The 24,142-nt window shown below is 40.5% G+C and overlaps 1 protein-coding gene across 1 annotated transcript in view; it reads right to left on the reverse strand.

Annotated features, from left to right (window-relative positions):
* Positions 1 to 905: 905 nt before the first annotated feature.
* Positions 906 to 24,142, reverse strand: part of hmga2 (high mobility group AT-hook 2) — a 40,447-nt gene continuing 17,210 nt past the window's right edge. Inside the window, exons 4-5 of the mRNA XM_049473342.1 lie at positions 9,734 to 9,766; positions 906 to 2,870 (exon numbers count right to left, since the gene is read on the reverse strand). Of these exons, the coding sequence (XP_049329299.1) occupies positions 2,826 to 2,870; positions 9,734 to 9,766 (78 nt within the window). The 3' untranslated portion in view covers positions 906 to 2,825. The remainder of the gene's footprint in view (positions 2,871 to 9,733; positions 9,767 to 24,142) is intronic.

Raw genomic sequence — 24,142 nt, forward strand, 5'->3', positions numbered from 1 at the left:
TGATTAAAACTGAATGTTTTGTGAAGCACAGATTGATCACGTGCAGTCCTTGTGTTTTTTCAGCATATGTTAATATTGAAATCATACAAAAAAAAAGACCAGTCCAAAAAAAAAAAAAAAAAAAAAGAAGAAAAATCATTCATTTTCAAGACTGGAGGTAGGTATTTGTCAATTGAATATTAGTCCATTTTTATCTTTTCTATCTTTTTTGAGGTACATTTCTGAATAGTACATAGCTCTACACTAAGAGAACATAAGCAAAAGAAAGAAAGAGCAGGAGAAAAGAAAACCGTAGCAGGAAAAAAAAAAATCCATTCGCAATAATATCATTATTTAGTGTCATACAAGCCCTTGATCCTTAGAAACCGTTGAGTAAATCAGTACAAAACATATATTCAAGTTAAAAATGTAAAACAGATGTCCCAGTCGTAGAGATAGAGAAGTGTTACACATCAGGTAAATGATAAGGTTAAAAAAAAATAAGGAAAACAAACAAACAATATCAAAACAGTACTTATTCCCTTAGCTGCTTGATGAGTTCAACACAGAATACAAACACACCTCGGATTTCAGTCGTCACCTGCCCGACTCACAGACTCACAGATCGTTCGCAGAGATTTTCTTTTTTTTTTTTTTAGCGAACATTTGGTTTGTCTATCTTTTTTCTTTCCTCTTAACGACGTTGGCACTCACTGCCGTCCCCCTGCTTTGATATTGAGTAGTTTTATAGCAGCGTGTGTCTCACGAGCTGGTTTGCTGGGTGAAGAAATCGGAGGTAGCTTTGAAAACGGTGAGGAGATATATTGCATCGGCGACAGTGCGCACACGCAGTCTTCCAAGGTCACGCCATCACTGCGGTTTAGGTATCTCGTGTGTCTTGAGGTATAGTGTGGTTTTGTTTCCTGTGTGTTCTTTTTTTTTTTTTTTTTCATTTCTCTTGAGGTTCAGTTCTTGAGTCAGAATGAGTTGATAGACTGTACTTCCCTTTAATTGAAATCATCATCTTAAAGCTATGTCTTAAAAAAAAACTAAAACAAAAAAAAAAAGCCCAAAAAGAAACTCAATAAAAACATTTATGTACATGTAAGATGGTTGCGAGGATGCCGTAGTTATGAAAGTATGTACAGTAGATGCATAAATTGTTCTTTAGTACTGTTGGAGAATCGCGGCTCGCAGAATCATGGCTAACGGTTCACGAGAGAATGTTGTGTCTTGTTTTTAAAAACTCACCACCAAAGACAGAGAGGGACCACAGATTTAACAGCATAAATGTTAGTGGAAGCCAATTGTTTTAGCAGCTATTATAACAGTTCTTCACTGTTATAATTCCTGGAAGCTTTCAGAGCTTTATAATATGCCATGTTTAAATAATTTTTAATTATTTCCAAATTTTAATTCCAGATTTGGATATAACGTGGTAATACCAATAAAAGCCCTCAAACATTACAAAGAACATATCCAACTGCTGCAAAGTAGGTTGCTAAATTAGTAAATTTAAACTAGCAAATGTGCTTAGCTAAGAGCATTTGAATATTTGTTACATTTTTACTGTATTTTTTACCCTATTTAGAGCAATTAGCAATTAGAAAAGCAACTTATGTAGACTTGCTTATACTTTATACTAAATTTACCATGTAAAGTTTACAGCTGTCATGCCAAATGTGAAATCTTGCCAGACCAAGCAACAGTAGGGAGAGCAGAGCTTAACAAATGGCCAGTTATATCACTTTTAATTAGATCACTATAATAAAAATGTATTCATTTTTCGTTACTTGTTTGTTTTGGGGATTTTTGTTGATTATTTTAGCAAAAAGAGTGGGGTATATTATTATGGCTCATTAGGGATTTAGGAAACTTCTTAACCAGACACTATTTTGGTACATTTGGAATCACTGTTGAGGAAATAGTGTAGGTCGGTTCTCATAGGTTTACATAAGTGTAGTGAAGTATTATAAATGCTGCCATTCAGGAAATGTTGACTAGATCTATGAATTCTGTAAATTAGCCTTTTTGAAACAGGACTCAAAAGGAGTCCATTTACTAGTGTTCTAAGCAGCATAAGCATGCTATAGGCTTTCTTTTTTCTTATTTCTTTTAACATTTTTATATTAGCATATATATTGACTGCTGATATAACGGGTCCCTGCTATTAGAGAACTGAAAAGAACTGAGCCAGAAAAAAACTACAGTGGTCATTTTTATTCTCTGTGTTTGGTGGTGAGACACTGTAGTGAGAGGGTTTTTTCTGTGTGTCTGTTTAAGATTCCACCTGAAATCTATAGGAACATCAGCACGGTCTGGACTTTTGAATGACAAAACCAGACAGTTTGACTTTCTCCTTCGCCAATGTAGCCTGGAAAATCAGTCAGTTAACGTAAGAGTCAGTGTGTGTGTGTGTGTGTGTGTGTATTTCTGTATATCTCAGGAGCGACAGCAGCACATCCTTTGCGGCTGACCCCTGTACCTCTGGTCTACAGCAGTTTCAAAACGTGGAGGTGGACAAAAGCATCGTGACTATAATTATCATCGATATTTCGTGTTTGGTTTGTTTGTTTTTACGTTTCTTTGTTTCCTCCCCGGGTTTGTGCTCTGAGGTTGTGTGTGTGATCATCACAAAAATAAAATCAATCCAAACAAACAAATGTGAAATAAAAACAAACAAACAAAAAAAAAATCGATCGAAAATGATAAATCTAACAAAATCAACAAATGAAAAATGATCGATTTAAATGAGAGTGGAAAGTCAACAATAAGTGGTCAAGGCAGTCTTTTCCCTTGGAAAGAGCTGACAGCTGGATGAGGTAGAGGTAAAATGCTGTGGTTCTTTAGTCCTCCTCTGGCGACCCCGCCTCCTCCTCCTCCTCCTCTTCCTACAAAACACAAAAATCACCTCCTGTCAGTTACTGTCATCTCATACACACTCAGCAACACACAGCGTTTCCAGCAGGGCTGCACAAAATATCCTAGATGTTTTAATTTTAGCTCCTTCAACCAGAAACGCAGCTCCTCTTCTTTAGATATACAAGTTAGCATGCTATGTTTGGTCCAACCAGCACTCCTTTCTTTAGCATAGGTAGCTACTTAGTCCACTTTGTATAGAATATGACCAGAAACAATTTAATATGATCTGGAAAAAAAACTTGCGGGTGTGTTTAAAAAAAATTAATTCTTCATTTGAATGATCCGATATCGATTCATATAAACCCGAATCGATCTTTAGAATTAGCCCATTTAACAATGTTTTAAGTTGTTTTCCAGTGTTATTTTCGCCTGTACTTTATTTTAAAGGTAAGACCTGACCGGCTGAATCCACTGTTAGCTTAGCGAGATAGCCGTTTCACCGGTTAAGCTAATCCCCCTTTAGCCGGGTTTCCTAGTCTTACACGCAGCTGGCACACTGTTAGATGGAATAACTGCAGATTAACCTGTAACTCCGTGATTTAATGTGTAAATAGTGGAATTATGATTGTGTTCTCTATGAAGCGCTGTTACTAATTCAGTGATTTTGTCCCCAGCGATGAACACGATTTCTGGCAGAGGAAGAGGCTTTTATAACGGCCGGGAGGCTGAACTCCGGTCTGACCGACTTTTTTTCCTTTAAATTTTCTCTCTCTACATAATTATTTTTGCTTGTTGTGTATGTATTATCACTTTGCTTATAAGATATCACATCTGAACTAGTGGGTCTGTGTAAATTTCACACTTTTATTCGCAAACAAATAAGAAATTTATCAAGTCAAGTCAAGGGGCTTTTATTGTCATTACATCTGAGTACAGGTACACAGTGTAATGAAACTATGTTCCTCCGGAACCATGGTGCAACATGGAACACCAAGCAATAGACAACATAAAGTGCAGGAGTGACGATGAACTAGTGTGCAACATGAAACTATAACACTAAATTACAATAAATACAATAAATACAAAAGACGAGACAATTTAAAAGACAGGACAGTGCAGTACCGATACTTATGAAGCATGTTAAGTTTTTGTTTTATGTAACTATAATGTCAGTATATATGTTCATAAAGTGTTGTTAAAAACGATGGCTTTCAAAGCCTCATTAATGTTCTGGAACCACGTAAGGTTTTAGCCAGATGTAAACATTTGAGTAAAGTGGTCATTCCTAATCTGTATAGAGATAGGAAGCAATTAACTAAGCTACAATCAATTATATTAAAGAAGAATTTAACTCTTGTGTTAAGTGTATATAATGTAAACACTTTTTAATAACAGAAGTTTAAGTGTTTCTTGTATAATTACAACATTTCATATTTAAACTACAATTTTTATTGTAACTTGTACCTAAAATAATCGATTTTGTTCTAGGCTTTAGAGGCACCATGAAAAATGCAGGTATAATGGGATGCTTTCGCATTAACTTAACCAATGCCAAGCTTTAGATAGACCTATATTTTTAACTTCAGCTTAAAGCACAACACACAGTGATAGAGCAAAAATTTAGAGCGTATTAAGGAGTGGCCTAGAGCAAGGATGGGGATTTCCAGTCTTGGAGGGCCAAATTCCTGAAGAATTTTGAGCTTTTCCTGCACAGGCACACTTGATGCAACTCAACCATTAATTGCCAGGTTTAGTAAGTGTGCAGGAGCTGGGGAATCAGCAAACCGTGCTGGATTCTGGCCCTTGTTCCCCACCGGGCAAACCCCAATGGGCTACAATGTTGTAAACTCCATATTGGAACCCAAAAAGGGCGTTGAGCTGCAAACTATTTGGACAGACAGCGTACAAGCCTAATTTGTGAAATGTGAATTTCCAGCATCCAAGGTTCCTTTAAAGTCTTTGCACCAAAAGAGAAGCCCACCAGGCTTTTGTCTGCACTGAGCCATACAGTTCCTCACTGTTTTGGTTTAATTTTTTTTCCTCAGTATTTTTTCCCCTTCAAAATTCAACATTCAACATTCCCCAGCTGCCGCCGAGATGACCACCATTGAGAACGAATGAGTGAGAAAGTGTGTGAGAGAAAGAGAGAGAGAGAGAGAGCAGGAGTAAAAAGAGAGGGGATACACGGCCGCTCTTGACATTTCTCTGAACGAAATGGATTTCATTTTCCACATGGGTTCATTTTATATGGGGAGACTAACTGACACAATTTATAACCTTCTTCCTTTCCCAAGTCACCGCACCACTTCCATTCATAGGAAGGACCATAGCAAAAAAGCTGTCTATATTATATAAACCAACCTCCAATCATTAATTAGACCAATCAGACACTTCAGCTGTGAAAACTAACTAAACCCAGGGGAGAGAAAAAAAATACTTGAATCATATGGGACAGACCCCTCCCTAAAATACTTTTTGCTCCAGTCCATGGCCACCAGATCAGAGCAGATCAGACTAACATGTACCAGTATTCATCCATGCGGTTTTCCAGTTAGTGTACAAGTGTGTCTAACTTTCAAACGTGCAAAAGTGTAAGACCATTAATGCACACTAATGTACACATTGATTTCAGATTGTATCTGTTAGCTGGCACTGATCATTTGTGTATTGTGCAAAAAGTCTCCTGATTATAAAACAACAAGTTGTATAGTTTAAAATGTACAAAGATCTGATGGAGCCCAAGGTCATGTAGTGTGAACTTATATATACAGCTCTGGAAAGAAATAAGAGACCACTTAAACAGATGAGTTTCTTTGATTTTACCAAATTAAAAACCTCTGGAAGAGGAATCAAGAGGAAGACAAATGATCACAAGCCATCAAACTAAACTGAACTGCTTGAAATTTTTGCACCAGGAGTAAAGGCATAAAGCTATCCAAAAAGCAGTGTGTAAGACTGGTGGAGGAGAACATGCATAAGGGTTATTCCACCAAATATTGATTTCTGAACTCTTAAAACTTTATGAATATGAACTTGTTTTCTTTGCATTATTTGAGGTCTGAAAGCTCTACATCTTTTTTGTTATTTCAGCCATTTCTCATTTTCTGCAAATAAATGCTCTAAATGACAATATTTTTTCATTTGGAATTTGGGAGAAATGTTGTCTGTAGTTTATAGAATAAAAATAAATGTTAATTTTATTTTTATTTAATTTGTATTTATATATATAATTGAATTAAAACTTTAAAAAGTAACATTTAAAATGAAAAATAGAAATAAAGAAAGGCTGTGTGACCAAGTTAGTGTTCTTTATGATGGTCTGTGTTCTCTGGACTGCCTTTTAGTGGAATCCTTCAAATAGGTTTATAGGCCAGTGTGTCAGCACAGTCTATGGTATGAGCAGTTATGAATGATCCATGATGAATTCAGCAATTGAAATGCTCCAAACTGACTTGGAATAAATAAAAAGTCAAATGAAAAAGCTGTAGAAACAGTAGTAAAACCTATGGTATATATTCCTGCTGGAAAGCTCTTTCTCCACCTCCTCCAAGGCTGGTGTGTGATCAGGGGAAAGCTTGTGACCGGGCATGTTTCTAAAGTCAATTAGGATGTTTTACTAGAGAGAATGAAAGGTCAAACGGTGGCCATTCCTGCCGCAGAATGTGTGTGTGTGTGTGTGTGTGTGTATGTGTGTGTTTGTGTGTGTGTGTGTAAGAGCGAGCGTCAGCAACATTTTGCAGGCTGGAGCTCCCGTGCGTTCCCACACAGCAACAAATCAGGCCGCAGTTATGCATTCCCACCGCAAACTGGTCCGCACGAGCGAACAGAGGGAGAGAGGGGGAGAGAATTTCTTACCTATTCATTACTTTCCATAGGTACCTTTCCCCTTTCCACACTACACGGCCTCGCTTGGTACAATCCGTGCTGGAATTGTTTGATATCCTTTAGTTCAACTCTAATATTTTATGTATCCAAAAATATACTGTATATACATGGGAAAATTACTTTGGATTTACTTTCATTTATTTGACAATTATCTAAAAGTGTATAATTGTCCAAGAATCAGGGATTTGAATTTGTTTCAGTTTTAATTACATTTTTTTTTTTAATAAAATGATGTAACACTTAAAGCAACATTTTCATAAACGTTTCTTTGTAACAAAGCTTTGAAATCATGTCAGAATAAAAAAAAACAAAAATAAACCCAGTATAAATACAGACACCCTAACTGTATATGTATTTAGTGATGAAAGCACCTCCCAAGAACTACATAACACTGTGTAACCAATATATCCTGTAATACTGTATAACCTTCCCACATTAGTTCACATGATTCTTCCACTTTCAGTGGAATATATATAATATATATATATAATATAATATAATATATAATATAATAAATATTTTGTTTTAAATGCAGAAAAAATATATCAGTTCAGAATGTTAAGCAATATCTAACAATTATAAAAAAATTTTAAATACATTTTTTGTCACCCAAAATTGGTGGCTCTATTATATTGTATATATAAAAAAAGTTTGAATCATTTATTTATTAAGCTAAATCTTTATTATTTTTTATAATCTGTGATCTTGTCTGAATTAAATTTTATAAATTAATATCAATTTCATCAAGTTTCATTTATTTGTTAATTGGAAACAGGGACAGTGTTAATTAATCAACAGAAAAAAAACATATTGTGAATCATCCAGTTAAAGACGTTAAATATAGGTCCCTGGCCAGTTCTTAAAACCAAAAATCTACAAATCTAGATTAATCTATTTCGACATATTCATCCGTCAACAGACGACTTATCAAAGCACGCTGTATACAAGCCAATCTTTGCAGAGTTCCCACAGACCTGGATCTATTGTTAAAATGTGGAAAGAGTCATTTCTTCTGAACTAAACCAGGACAGATTGCATATCCATCTGTGAGGGCACATAAAGAGGACGGGATGGTAGAAAGCAGAGATTCCACACATAGTAGTGGAAGATTTACATTAGCCCTAAAGATCCACCATGCAGGTCCCTCGTCAGGCAAGAGTTATGCTGTCTCCTCAAAGACTGCGATCTTTGTAACCTTGAAAAACTGAACTGGGGTGCCTCTCCTATGGATCCACCTTGACACACACACACTCTCTCTCACACACACACACACACACACACACACACACTCACAGACACAGTGGGCCCCCACATCCTTTCCTGATAGACTGTGTACACCTGGATTCTGCATCATAGCAAACCTTTTGAAATATGGACTGCTCACATGTGCCTTCGATGAGTGAGCCAAGCCCACACAGGCCTGTGTGAACTTCAGTATGATCTTCAGCTGTGGTCTGTGGCCTTTTCCTGCTTTTGCTACCTTTTAGTTTTTATTGCTGATAACCTGAGATTGCTTACAGTGTTAGCAAATCAAACCAACTACTATCTACTGTGCCTCTACAAAAAAAAAATCTCTGGTGAAACTCCAAGTTTCTACAATTATACACTGAAATGCCAATGGAAGCTTTAGAACCCTGCGCTGACCTGTAGAATATGTGTGTGGGGTCTCCTGAATTCAGTGTAAATATGATTTCTTTCAAATTCTAGCCAGACACTGCCAGTCACAATCATTATGACCCACAAAAGACAGCACAGTGGGTGGTAATGATTGGGACTGGCAGTGTCTGGCTAGAATTGCCCATGCAAACACAAGCAACTGAATGCAGGCAACCTGCTATGATGTATTCCCAGTACACATGTGACACTGTGGATTGATTGAGAAATGGATCATAAAGTGCTCACACAATTTCGCACTTAAAATATCCCGTTTATCTGTCACCCACCCATATTAGGCCTTGCTCTAACTCTATAGCGTCACATCAATGTCAAAAGTCGGGGCCGCAAAAATACCAGGTAAAAAAAATTAACCGGCGTGTTTTAACATTTTGCGTGTGTAAATTAACTTCTCGTGAGCACAAATGCACAAACTAGCGAGCAAAAAAAAAAAAGGGAATTTTGTGCGCACTAAAGAAAATGTTGCTCTCGAGCTTCATTTTTCTGTGAATTATCTGCAGCAGCAGTTTGTGCTAGACTGAGTTTTTTGCATTCGAGTTTTGAAAAGGATGGTTTGACAGTTTGGGGGCGGGGCAAGGGTCACCTCCCTCAGCGAACGCTATTGGCTGATATCTCCAGGGTTCCACAAGCTGGAAGAGGGCGGAGAAAGAGAGACGGCGTGCCAGAGAGCGGGTTGTTTGGATGTTAGCATAGCTAACTCTCCTGCCATCCTTCTTTCTCCGCCCTCCTCCGGCTCATGGTGGTAGGCGGTCCATCACGAACCCTGGAGATATCAGCCAATAGCGTTCACTGAGGTAGGCGAGCCTGGCCCCGCCCCCAAACTGTCAAAACCACACCAAACTGTCAAAACCAATTTGGGCGCAAAAAACTCGAGCACAAAAAGTCGAGCACAAACTGCTGCTGCAGGTAATTCACACAGCGTGCGAGGAAAAAAAGAACCTGAGAGGAGAAAAATGAAGCTAGAGAGCAACAAAATGTTAAAACACGCTGGTAAATTTTTTTCACCTGGTATTTTTGCGCCCTTGACTTTTGACATTGATGTGACGCCATTCAACTCTAAATTGCCTTATCATGGCATTGTGTTGACCAATGTCACTCAAAAGATAACACCTCACAACTTATACAGGTGTGAGCTTTTGCAAGCTATTCTGTGAGCATGCTGCTATTCAAGGACTTTTTCAAGTAATACTGTCAGTGTCAGTATAATAATGTGTTCATTTAATATCGCTGTATCTTTTCATTGAATATTTGTACATGTCTAGGATGGATACTCAAGTTATTGTATATGTGGTAAAGGAAGCAATAAAAGAATAGAAAACACCAGGTTACGTACCTGAGCAGGCTTTTGTTGGACCACTTGCTGTGGCTGTAAGAAAGACAGAAGAAAAACAACGTTAGTACCTGTACCATTTCTGCACTTCTATACTACTAGCTACTACTAACACCATAGAGACTATTCAAATTTCATTGGACATAAGAATGTACAGCACATGACAGTATAACATCGTAACTCTCACTGGTGATAAAACCACACAAATCGATACCACACCAGCCACACTGAGGACCTTAGCTCACAAAAGCCTCAATGGACTTACAATGGGCACCAGCACGGGCAGAGCATTAGAAGGCGGACAGGGCCGAAACACAGCAGCGCCTTCACAGCGGGCGAGAGAGGCGGCGAACAAAGCCCAGATTGTGCCCTCCTAGCATTACATCACACCCACTAAGCACTGCCACCCCACAGGAAGTTGCTCTAAGACCCCTGGCCTGACAGCTGAGGAGTCTTCTGCTTCTCCAAGAATGAGATGGGGAGAAAAAAAAGCCCTGAGAGTTCCCTGTGTTTGCAACTCAAACCAGCCATTGCGTAGAGCACACACACACATACACATACACACACACACTATGCCAGATTGTTGAGAACAGCTGGTGTTTTTTTGTGCCAGCTCCTGCTGGAATGCTAGCAGGCTGTAACACAGCAAATGTCAACACCGGATGGACCTGGGAGAAGAGTGGATGTGGCGATAAAGAGAAACTGGGAAAACGATGCACACATTCCGCAATGCAGGGGAGCAGGCGGAAACACTCTGGGAACCATCAGCCAGTTCTGACCGATATCGGCACAAACAAGTGTGGTTTAGGCACCTGTCTGATTGCTTGCACGAAGTATATGAAAGTATATGAAAGTATATGAAACAAATCCTGTTCGACATTCAGTTCTCTTGGTTAGAAGCAGGTGTGCGTTGGAATATCGACTAAAAAAAGTGATGTTAAATATGTCAACATCAATGCAAAATGTAATAAAATTAAACTTCAACATCTTTACAGGTTTTTCATCACTTGGTTTGGTATGTTCATTCACTCAGGGTCTCTACTTCACTCTACCTCATTGTACCTCCGGGTTAGAGCTCCGAATAAGCTCAATGAGAGGGTTGTGGGTTCAAAACCAGGGTTTTGCCAGCTGTCACTGTTGGGCTGGTCACAACAGCAATGATTGCCCACCACTCTAGGCACATGTGCTCACTGTGTGTTCATTGTACAGGTGGTTTAATGGTGGAGACCACATTCTCTCGGTTGCCAGCACAAGTAAATATGGTTAATATGGCTGTCCTGGGTTTATCATAAAAAAGAATAATTGTACAACCCTAGTTAAAAGAGCACAAAACTCCAAACCTGTCTGAAGAAATTTGCTGCAAGCAGAGATGTAACAACAACCTTTCACTTGGCAAACAGTTCTATTCTGCTACCATCACTGATGGTAGAGCTTTGCGTGACTTGGCTGGCGGTCACTGAGTGACAGGCAAGTCAGGCAGTGTCTGTGCCTTTGTGTTGGCGAAAGCTGTGGATTATATGCAAGGTTAACTGCCTATGAAGGCCTGTGGGTGATCTAATACCTGCATTGCTCTTTCTTCCGGCAGTGTGATCTGCCACTCCTTGAACTGCAAGATATCTCTTGTTGGTAGTCAATGGCACAGATGTCACAGGACGCCTACACATCGCCAAATAACGTGACCTTTGCCCAGTCTTCTTTTAATTTTTTGTCTTCAGTAGATCCGAAATTGAACATGCAATTGTTATGCTACACCCAGCTTAACTGAGTCCCATAAATAAAAGGAATCATTTGCACATCTTTTATGTTTAAAAGACCTCCCTCTCTTTAAGGCTAGAATGATTTGATTAGAATATCAGAACTTAAAAAACAGTCCAGTTGTGGCTATTTAAATGGAATTGCATGAAGTTGAAGGCCTCAAAACGAAAAAAAAGAAAAAGTCTTTACCCAGTTTTACATTTTAACACCTCTAAGAACATGGCAGCAGCAAAGCCATCCATGTAAAGTAAAGTGAGTTTAGCCCTCTTCCCCATCACTGGCTGTGGAATGGAGTTCTGAAACCAGAGCTCTATAGGTAGAGAGGCCCCCTTTTTCTATGGCTCAGGACATTCCCTCCACCCCTTCCCCTTTCAGATTCCAGCCCCTCTCACCCCACTCCCCCCCCCCCCCCCCACCCCCAGCCGCACAAAAGGGGAAATCTCAGCATTGTCTTTCACAAGGCTGAGGCTTCACTTTGAAGTTGCTTGGAGCTGACACTCCGAATCACTTCTGGGCGCTGTGTTAAGACGTGGGTCTGGGCGGGGCCGGCCGACCCCGGGCCCCCTTCCCTGTACTCCCCCCGCACATATGCACTGTGTGCGGCCAGTGCCGAAGGAACCAGTGGTATGTTCCCAGAGAAGCAGGAGTTCGGCCGAAGGAGTGCCGGAGGCAGCCACCCCATCGTCATTGAAACCCAACCCCTGAGCAGGAATGCACCCGGTCCCCCTTATTCTCCCTCTCTGCCACCCACCTATCTTTGGAGAGCCCTCCACATACACTTCCTCTGGAGATAATGCAATACAAATCAATATAACTGCCATTCTCCAGCAGACGTGCCCGTATCAAATGCTGTCAGACTGTGAGAACATCCACAAAATACAGGGCATATGCAATTTCTTGCCTGATTTTATGAGAACATAAGAAATGAAAAAAATCTCAGTATATCGAAGTATCACAATATTTTAATCCTTGAAAAATAATTATACATTTTAATCAGCTTTATTGTCAATACTAAACTAATAATTAATCATAATACTTCAAACTAATAACAAGTTTTTCAGAACAACAAAACTCTGTTAGGATAAAATCTGTGCAGTATAAAATAAAGAACATGGGACACTGGTGCAAATACAAGGCATATGGTGCACTGACAATTACAGCAAGTACAGCAGACAACAGACAGTAAATACAAGATAGATAGATAGATAGATAGATAGATAGATAGATAGATAGATAGATAGATAGATAGATAGATAGATAGATAGATAGATAGATAGATAGATAGATAGATAGATAGATAGATAGATAGATAGATAGATAGATAGATAGATAGATAGATAGATAGATAGATAGATAGATAGATAGATACTTTATTGATCCCCGGGGGGAAATTCTTGAATAATACAATAATAGTATCATAATAGAGTTTACTAGGCTTAAGCTAAATAGCACATCCTGCTGCATTACTGCGTGTTAGAAACATCTTTGATGAAATTTGTAGGATTATTATTTTGATCCTGTCAAAAACGCATCCAAAAAGACACTTTTTGCTAAATATATTGTAACTTTGGGGGAATTGTACAGAGATTCACCTACTTACTAAAGCTGATTCCAAATATCTTAATCAAATGTTTCTGTGGGAACTGTTCTGATTAACAGGAGGGCCTTGCTCTCCTCCTTAAAATGGCAAAATCCAAAGTATGCCATTAAAGAAGACGCAAACAAACCCACAGAAAGGCATCCCATCAAGTGCTGGTCAATAAATGCTCAACACATTTCCCCTTTAACAGCTCTACACCCCCACCAACTGATAATGGGACCTGCCGTTTAACTGGAGGAAACCACGCTCACTGATCAAAGGGGAAATAACATGTGGGAGATAAAAGCTAATTATCTTGTGAGAAAATGTGCTGCTGTCGTTTAACCAGCTTAATCTGTGTCGGCTCTTAACATGGCCGGCGGCCTTTGCTGCTCCCTGGAAAAAGGGCTCATGGAACTTTGCTCTGCAGCAAAGTCATGATCAGTCATGATCCCTGGTAGTAAGATACAGTAAGGCGAATGCTTCTTTTAGGTACTTTAAGTTTTACACATTACAAATGCACACACACAGCTTCTCTAGTCACTGCAAAAAAGTACTTCCAATAGAATATTGCAATCATAAACATGGCACCATGCCTAATACCAGGTGTGGGCTAGAGGTTTATATATAAAGCCCAACCAGTATTAAGCTGTGGAGCAGTGCATCTATATGTGTTCTACAGAATAACAGACATCCCAAGTTGCAAAAGTTGATTTCAGGGAGGTAACCCCCCCCCCATCCCCCACCCCCGCCAAAAAAAAAAAACTTGCACACACACCAAAGGATAACGAAACTTTACTTTTATATTAATTCATTTAACTTTTTTTAAAATTAAATTTAGAGTATTCAGAGGTGAAATGAGTTTTATCTTTTTCCTTTTTGGAAGGCCCTGCCTCTGCTTTCCTTTTTTTTATTTTTTGGGAAAAAAAGCCTTTATTTGACAAAAATTGACATTTACAATATCACAAAAAATTGCACAACATCAAAAACATTTCATATCATATTACAATAATTATTAATATTGCCTCCGCTATGATCTGCTTTCTCTCACTCACTGAACAAATCCCGTCCGGGAGGGGGGAAAAACACTGCCCGCCCACACTAAAAACTGATTGGCTGTCTCACAGACTCTTTGCAGAGAACAGGCCAATCAGAACCCTCTCTGTTTCCCACACGCGATTAGAGAAAAAAAGGTCTGTGGCCTGTGTGCGCGTTTGGGGCACTCATTCTGAATTCCGGGAGATCATATGTGACTCGCAGGCATCAGGGAGCCACTACCGAAATGCGGGAGACTCCCGCAGCTTCAGGGAGACTTGGTTTGTCTGGAATAATGTCACTCCCTTCAAAACATTTGGGATGAGTTTGGGAGTTGTGGATCAGCTGGGGGTCACTGAAGACATTTACTCCAACAAAAACAATAATCTCAATATTAATACTTTTGTTTTCAGTAGAAAGCAGGTGTTCTGTTACTTTTGTCAATATAGTCAATATAGTGTATACTCATGTCTGGTTCTAAAAAAATAAGAGACATTGACTAAAAAACACACATTTACATGACATCTATACTTTCTTGCTATTTAAAACACCTTCCTATGCTTTTTATGGATTATACCACTGCACCGAAATACATATTCGCAGAAATATTTTTTATATTAGAGCCTGTGTAAAAGATGTGGCTTGTTAAACGAAGGTATGCCAGACCATTTACACTGTTAAATTTTAACAGCCTTTCCTTTCAGTAGGTGAACATTTGTCTAATGTAAATGCTTGTGTCTGTAAGTGAGCAGAATTGCTTCTTGGAGAGCCCAGGAACAGCCATTAAACTTTAATGCCAGCCTGAGAACCATTGGCGTAGGAACCGGGGGGGATGGGTGGGACATGTCCCACCCAATATTAAAAACAGGTGGATTTGTCCCCCCCAAAAATGAAATAGTTTTGCTCAGCTCAGTCGTACTGTTAATGAAGAGACCGACCGCTAAGCGCTGGGAAACCAATCACGGTGCCGGTTCAGGGAGAAAGTCCCGCCTTTCAGGAGAAACAGCCAATCAGCTCGCTGGTCTTGCGAGAAGAGTTAGCGTGCTGGTGGAGGAGAAGCCCCTCCCCCTCGCTGTGAGATTTAGAAGCGGTGTCCAGCATCAGCTGGTGTTGAAGTAAATCTGGATATAACGTACGGCGATTTTTCTAAGAGGTAACGGAGTTTACCATGTGGCCTGTGTTGAGATTATTTCTGATAGCTGGTTAAAAAGACTCTCCAAATCAAAACACACAGATTAAACCCACCGTGTGATAATAAACTGCAGCTGTGTTAGTCAGTTAGCTTAACTTTGGAATTAGCTAGACAGGGAGTCAAGGCTTAAAAAAAAACATATATGTTATGTTCAGCTTGCCCTGATCAGCTAATCACTATTTCATTTTCAAATTGTGTTTATTAATTTAGGATTGCAGGACTTACTGTAAGCTATAGTAAACTAAAAAAATAGTTAGCTAGAAGCCAGATGTAGTGGATAGTCAGAATTTAGTACAGTACTTTATGTTGGTAGTTTAAAGCAGTTTATTAACCCTGATCTCTGCCCTAAAATTGTGTGTTTTCTACCAGGTCCAACTGATTAGCTAATAAACAGTCCTTTACTGAGTTTACCTGTTTAAATCCTTTTCATTATGTATGTCAGTGGGGATATGCAGTAGAATGTGTAGGAACAGGGTTGAGAAACACTGCTCTAACCTGACTTCTGTTTATTTGTAGTTCACAGTAAGACTAAATCCTGAGTAAATAGAGGGATTCCAGGTGAAACCAAATGTTTTTTTCTTTAGTCTAATATTTATATTAACTTCTGTCAAAAATCTCTATGAAACGTAAAGTTACATTCTTTTTTCAAAAAAGGACACCATCATAAGAAGTGCTTTCAGTAGAAACAACTAAAAGCGCAGATGATAACTGATCAGTTTTTGTCATATATGTATATAATTCAGACATTTCACGCATATTTGTTTAAATGTAATGTGGAGTAACATGGTGGTTGTAAAGTCACCTTTACTTGGATGTAACTAATAATAAACAGAGTACAGAAAAAGGGATTATTTGTGATTAAAAGTAATTCCTTAAATGTTGTTCTAAGAAACTATATGGGCTTTGGTGCATTAGCAAAAGTGTCCCCCCCAATATCAAAACCGCTCCTACGCCCTTGCTGAGAACAGTGCAAGTACTCAAATATTATTTCTGGGTACATGAACATTTGCCACTCTATGCACAATATTAGTGTGTATAGAAAGCAGGGGCCACCATTACCAATAGTCCTAATGATACTAGACAGACTAAAACTCCATTGAGTATCAATACACATGCAGTGTTTAAATATCTTTAATCGCAATATCAAATGATTTTTATACACAGTGCCCTTTGTTTCAGGACATATGAGGATATAATTAGATATTAACTGAAATTAACCTTTTATGCAAAAAATGGCCATGGTTTTCTGCAGGTTTTATTTATTTTGCCACTTTTTAAACCATTGAATACATTTCATGGCCTCAATATCTTTTGTCATACTTTTTTTAAAGAAAAAGCAAACTCAAAAAAAACTACAGGTAAAAACTACAGATTGAACCTTTAACCTTTACTAATATCTATATAGGGATAATTTGGCTCAGCTAACATCTTAGCCATGTACAGTACAGTACATGTACATGTCTTAGCCATGTACAGCTCATAGTTTTCAGCTGGAAAAGATGTCTTTCAGTTTGTAAAGATGTAGTAAACTAATATGAAAAGTGGTCAGTATGTTGAGTTCATTATTTCATGTCTAATTTGTCTGATTAGACTGTGAAAATAAACTTAAAGCTGCCATTTGTCAGCTTTCTTCTGGCTCTCCCTCACTCTCTACTCTGTGCACAGCAGCACACTGAGTGCTGCCGGTGGGCAGGAAAGCGGATGGAGTGCTGCTTAAAAAATCCTCCATTCATTCATGAGAGAAAACACTGAAAAAAAAAACAGTCATTTATCATTTCATTAATTAGCCGACCACTGAATAATGTCAATTCTCAAATATTCAGTGCATTCCTAGATATAATGGACAAAATTCCTCAAGAACAACTGAATTTTACAGCAGTTAATGTGAGTTCTCAAGATTCTCCCCAATACCAAACGGCTTGCCACAACCTGCTGCATTGGAAATAAGTGCTACAGTGAATGGTTTCTCAGCCTACAGTGTTACGCATGCCTTGCAACAACCGCCTGGAGGAAGACTGAGACACACACACACACACACTCGCACACACACCGTGCTTAGGAATGATAACATCAAAGAATGCTATCGGGGGAAAAGAGGGAAAAGAAAAGGAAAAGAAAACCATGGCACCGGTGCTCATTCCATGCTAAAGCCTGCCGTGCAACAGCTTTTCTCTACGGAAAAGCTCAGTGGGCTCCAGCTCCAGTGGACACCCTGCTTTGTTATGGTCAACAACTCCTTCACAGTTCTCTGGGAAGCATTTAGGTTTGCCAAGCAATAAAAGATAACGAGATAAGCAAGCTCTTCGACAGCCAGTTAAGTCTTGTCTGGACTGTCGGCCTCTTTTCAAGTTCTGACAACACAGAGTAATCAGTTTGTACCCCCCTCCATCGCCTGCCAACTGATGAGACAGGCGTGAACCTTTTCCAGCCGCGAGATGCGTGGGTGTTGCTTTGCTAGCGAAGAAAACCAACACAGCAACCTTGGTCTTGTTCTAGTGGATTGTTCTGGGTTCCTTCAATACCAGCTTGTAGAAAAAAACAAGAGCTACTGTTTTTCACACTTCTCTGCTCTTCCCCTTCTTTTGAAGCAGCAGCTCTTCATTCCTAAATGCAGAAGCCATGATTCATGCCTCCTGGATTTCAAAGAATTTCAAAGTCATTTTTCTTGTAAAATCTTGTCTTGCTCTCTGTGTGTTCTCTCCAGTCAGACGCTCATTGGATAATAGCATGAAGGTCTTGCTGCCTCACGGGCACCCAGAGTTGACCTTTGTTTAAAAGTTCCATGAAGCAAGAAGAGTTCATTAAAGAAGAATACGGGGCAGAAGTTGTGCAAAGAAAATAAATTATGTAATGGTTGGAAGGTGGCTTCTGGCACAAGTACCTGGGACATCAGTCTTGAAGCATGCAGTTGCATGTCTTAGCAGCTCCAGAGCAGAGCGTGCTGAGACAGTGGAAAGGCTTGCTTCAAGCAGGAGGAAAGGAAAAGGTTTGTGCCTACAGAACATGGCATATATAACAAGATCTATTTTGTGTGCCGTGTGGGATTTACTGGAAGCTGGCCGCTTTGGGGAAACCCCCTTATTCCTCTTATGACTTCACCGGTGCAGAAGCTGGCAAAATGGATTTCTTCTTGGACGTCTGCTTATGATTTCTGGACTCTTGTCTTGATGTCATGCAATGAGGGCAAAAATTTAAACAGTTTAAAACAGTCAATTCCTTTCTTATTGTTTTGGCCTTCTGATGTCTATTTATTCACACCGTAAGTTCTTCTGAGATTTTGAAGATTTCTTCCCAATTGATGGAAGTAACAAGGTGGTGGCATGACCTTGTTACTTGTTCTTGATCCTGCATCCACATCTGACAAGCCCCTTTCTCCCATGAGCCACATTACCCAGCAAAATGTTTCTATAAATTGTACCAGATGCTCCCCTGCCAGGATTTGTCAGGGTACCATGTCCTACTAGACTCCAGTACAAAGTTCTGTTAATGTCCAAGTGACCAAGCAAGATGCCTCCAAGAAGAACCTGTCCTTCGTTTAAGGCTTCAAAACCAGCTAAACAAGCTGTTTTCAACTCAGTAAATTACAATAAAAGTGGTCTGTCCTACAGATCTTCTACTGATCTCTGTTTATTCCTTTATTTTTTTTATTTCTAAATGCCTTGGCATGCTTAAAAATGAGCATAAATTATGCATCCTAAAAGTGTTGCACCATACACTTTTTTGAGGCATTTTTTCAAAGTCGAAGGCCAAAGGAACACTCATGCCCACAAGACATTTTCATTTTACCTTGCTAGTAAAATAGAGGGGAAAGTCTAGAGCACAAGAGCACGGCTCACGTTCACTTTAAAGTTAAACTGCGAACACATGGTTTGTGTTTGCGCAAAAAAAGCTATTCTCGAATGTAGTCTCCTTAGGGCTGCTGACAAGAATTCCACAAAGACAGGAAAAATAAAAAACACTCTGCCTGATTTGATGAGGCAAACTTATCCAAGGACTCCCTCACTACAGGCAGACCCCACAGACGAGCCACCCAGTAACTGCTGCGCCCCGCCCCTCCCCCCCCCCCCGCCCCCACCACTCCTGCGAATAAAGGCCACATGTTCTGTTAAACTGGAGGTGGAAGTGGGGAAAAGGAGCCAGACATCTCCAGGGTGCAGGGCCACAACTTCGGCTTTGTGATCTCTACTGGAATGCCTCCGCTGACTGGTTGTGCTGATCCTGAAAGGATTCTTCAACCAGTACCCAAATTTCCCCCCCAAACCCCACAACCTCCATCCCTACAGTACCTCCCAGTGCTCTCATCTTGGTCTCCCAATCACCTACTCTTTCCTACCAAACAGTGCTATGAATGGCACCTATCAGCCCCGGCCTAAACCCAGCGATTAGGGAGAATTTGCCGAAGGGCCCTTTGTAGAGGAGAAAAATGTCTGCCAGAGCGAGGAATGTGGAAAATTCCTGGCAGGACAAGCAGCCTTTTGTTGGGACGTTTTTTTTTCTCTTTTTTTTTTGGTTGAGGGGGGGTGTTCTGGAGGGAAAGAAAGGCGCAGACAAATTGGATCTGCTCCGTTTAGGAGCCTCTGCTGTTTGAAGTGAAATCAGTTCCCAGAGTTTCTCAAAGGAGAGGGGAAGAGAAGGGAGAGGGGTCGGGGGGGCAGCGCTATAATTCAGGTTTTAGTTCTGTTCCACACCACTTTTGAGTTTGAGTTTTTCTTGTCTTGAGGGTCTGCGATGGGAACTACGTTAGTACTTTAGTAGGTCTTAAGGGACGATATGGAGAATCAGAAACATACTTTTATAGTTTCCACTCTTTTGGTCCCGTTTTTGGTTTTACTAAACATCCCAGCATTTTGATGATGAAAGAAAGAAAGCGGTCAAGTTCATAGGTGATTTCTTTTCTCAGACTCTCTCACTCTCTCCTCTGCAACCACAAACTCTTTATTATTATTGATAGCTGCTTAAGTTATTCATAGGCATTTATCCACACATACCATATAGGAGAGAGTGTATTTCTTGGAACTATAAGATGCAGTTGTGGTTTCTTCCAGGCGTAAGAAAGAGCCGTGTGGGAAGGAATCCATACGAAGCTGTCAGCTCACCATATAGTAAGCCAAACAATGCAGATGTTGTGGATTAACCTGTATTGCTTGGAACAATGCACTTCCTGTATCCTAATCGTAGTGGCAAAACTGCTCTAATGGCATGAATGTCCATTATTTAGTCTGAGGATTCAAAAACAGCAGAAGGCTGGATGGAAAAGGTTCAAGCAAAAAGGCAGATAAACTATTTATCAACGCAATGTGTATTTATCTCCACCATGTCCTACATACAATATGATCTTGTAAACCATGAAGCGCAGCACACAGGCTGCTCTCCCAAAGATGAACCCACCAACCTAAACAGAGACGTAGAGCTCCGGTGTGCAGATTGGTGTTGACAGCCCAGGCCAGTGGCTGATGTTCTCCTCAGTGTTTATTTCACTCTTTTCCTCCGGCACTGTGAGTAAATATACGTCCCTAGCGGCACTTCTCTGGTGGAAGCCCCCTTCTTTTGTTTGCCTGATCACTCTGTGTACAGTCTCCGGACTGTAATGGATGTGAACTCGATCTTTCCACACATTAATCACGCTAGTTATCTGTGGCAAATTGACAGCCCTCATGTGAGCGTGTCCTTGTATCCGTTTTGGGACGGGCTGGAGGGCTGCAGAGGGGGGTTCTTCTGCTTTAAAGATCCTCCACAAGAGAGTGTGAAATTGAGCACAAATCTCAAATGCGTGGCTACAGCTCTATGCTGACTTCATTTCCTCATTTTAACACTGGCCAATGTGCTCAAGGTTTAACACTGGCCAATGTGCTCATGACAAGAAGGCGTGAGCTCCTCAATCCTCAATGGCAAGAATTGTCCATACGAAAAAAAATAAAAACAAGCAATCTGAAATCTGAAAAAGATCCATGCCCAATCCAGGAGACCCTACATGCATATCCTGCAGGTCAGTGAAGAGTTCTTTAGCTTCCGTAGGACATGACAAAAGTCATGGGACATGATACTACTGGTATGTGGCATGTCAGTGTATATATGGCACACATGCTGAACCTCAGTTTGCAATAACTTTAAATACATGTCACATCTGTTTTTGGTCCACATTTAGGACACTGGATAGCTGCGAGCTTTTTCTACGCACCCTCACATGGAAACATTCGGAACGTGTCCAGCCTCTCGGTGAAAGACATCAGTGAAGGAATTCACTGCAGCCCTGTGTCGACCCAGCCGTAACCTCCCCCGAACCCCCACCCTGCAGGAAACAGAGGCAGCGCATGTGGGGCCTGGGCCTGATAGAGGCCATGGCTTGAGTAGAGGCCTTACCATCAATAATACTCGCCACATACCTTTCCCTGCTCTTCCAAACACACCCGCTACCCCCTGCCATCTCTTTCCCTTCCTCTCTTCCTCTTTCTCATGTCAACACCTCTCTGAACGGTCTGGCGGTTAGAGCTTGATTAGGTGAGTGCTCTTCTGTTGCTCGCAGATGATAAACCAGCTGTGGAACGCATCTAAGTATGTAAAACTGTGACCCTGCGCTGCGACCTCGATGGTTTATTAGTTGTTGCAATTGACATTTTGTTCTATTTTCCGCTTCATTTCTGGGTCTTTCCTCCCTCTTAAGCCTAAAGGCTGAGTTATACTTTAAGTCAAAGCAGAGAATAAAGCATAGCCTGCACAAGTGGTATATAGTGTTTTTAGTGTTTTTACTTGTGAGTTTATGTGTGTGCATTTCTCTGCAGTTTAAACTCAAGAACACAAGGTTTAACGGGTAGATTTTGGGAAGGTGTGCGTCAGGCAACAGTACACGACTACACGTAGACCATGGCTTAAGGTGAAGTTATACCTCAGCATCGAACCTACGCCGTAGCCTGTGTGGCCACGTACCCTACACTGTAGCTTGACTGCAGAGCAATGAAGAGCTGCTGATACTCGCATGCAGAAGTATAAACGCACTTTGCTGCATAGCGCACTCTCACTGGATACACGTAGGCTACGCCATAGGTTCAACGCAGAAGTATACATTGGCCTTTAGGTTTGAAACCAAAATATTGGCCTTTAGACACACAACATTTTTAACATTTGTAACACAATTTTTAACCTGCATGCGGTAGCTTCACAGTTTTAAATTGTAGTACCCCTAAAAGCTCATCAAGGAACTTATGCTTCCAACAGTGACCCTGTTGGCAAGATTTTAGGCTCTGAAGCCAGAGCAGGAAGTGGGAAGCGACAAAGGAAAAGAGAGAGGGGTTGAGGAGAATAATGGGAATGTAGTAAAAATGTCTACTGTCTGACTCATTTAAGAAGAGGGGCATAAGCCGGTACAAACTACAAAGTAATCTGCTGTTTCTTTGCAAGAACCTGCCATGACATCCCAACACTCTTGCTTGATATTTTTGCAGGGTACACTGACCCAATAAAAATCAACCGACTATGCAGTGTAAATAAACAGCAACATGCTTTAATCACATAACAGGGCACTTTATTATTTCCCTGGACTCCCCATGAAGAATGACCACTTAGAGGAGAGTTACACAAGCCAAAAAGACCATTTAAACATAGTAGACTCTATAGTAAACAAAACGTGAGTGACGCGACACACCGTCCCGCTGTGACATCCTTTCCACATTGGTGTTTGTTTATGTTTGTTAGTAAGGCTAGCAGCACACCATGCTCTTCCTTCCCGTTCAGCTTGTGAGTGTAAACATGAAAAGAAGCTAAAAGAGAAAAAAGAGAGAGAGAGAATGAGAGTGTAGAGCATCAGCAAAGCCACTGATTCACACTCTGAGTCATAGAGCAGAGCACAGGCACTCGGCTGACTGCAGGATCCGCTGGCCAGAAAGCCCGGGGGGCCAAGTTCAATATTTTGCCTGAGAGGCTTGCTGAAGCTATAAAAAGATTTTGATGTTTGACACCAAATTCCCATCATAATACCCTCTTCCAGCCTTTACACATGCACAAAAAAGAGGGAAGAAGAAGAAAAAAGAAAGGAAAGAAGAAAAAAAACGAGTAGAAAAAAATCTTTTCACACTTTGGCAGAGGCTGAGGGTTTTCCAAGCCTCCCCACCACAGTCCGAGACTGTTGGACGATTCCCAATCACAGCGCTCATCCCCCACCCCAGCCTCCCCCTCCTTCCCCACTGCCAGACTCTCCCTCCTGTTTCCCTGAGCTCCGATTCCGCTCCTCACCACCTGCCAACATTGTTTGTCCCATGGCCAAGAGCAGCACAGCCTTGTGTGAGAGGAGAGTACTTCCTCTACACCCCACTGCCCAGCCAACTGCACCCCCTCTACTCATTCATTTACTCATTCTGCTGCCTTTTCCAAAGGCGTAGGACCGCAGTCTTGCTAGCGTTAAGTCTATAGTGACTCATACGGCCCCCCCAAACACTGAACTCCTAGACTCCTACAGCATTAATCTGAATTGGAATTGTGAACTGATCTCCAGTACTGTCCAAAGACAATCTGACCTGGAGTCCCAGAGTATTTCTTTCAACCATACCTAAATGTAACCAACTCTAGAGCAAGGGAATCATTGCATTCAGAATGATAACACCTGTTACATTACACTGTAGTGCAGTGAAAGAGCTGTGATAACACATTGAATTCAATAGCAAAGACAAACTGCATTACCCATTTGCACAAACAGAGGGTAATCTTATTGCTACAGACTGTGTTCTCTCATTACATAACAGGGCTGGAGGTAGAGAATGTACACCAATCTTCCTATCCTTGGAAAAATTAGACCTTTGAGGAGCTTAAACAATTTTAGTTAATCCTAATTTATCGCACATCAATATCGGGACATCCAGCA

Source organism: Astyanax mexicanus, chromosome 2 (genome assembly GCF_023375975.1).
Source record: "Astyanax mexicanus isolate ESR-SI-001 chromosome 2, AstMex3_surface, whole genome shotgun sequence".
NCBI classification, from domain to species: Eukaryota; Metazoa; Chordata; class Actinopteri; order Characiformes; family Acestrorhamphidae; genus Astyanax; species Astyanax mexicanus.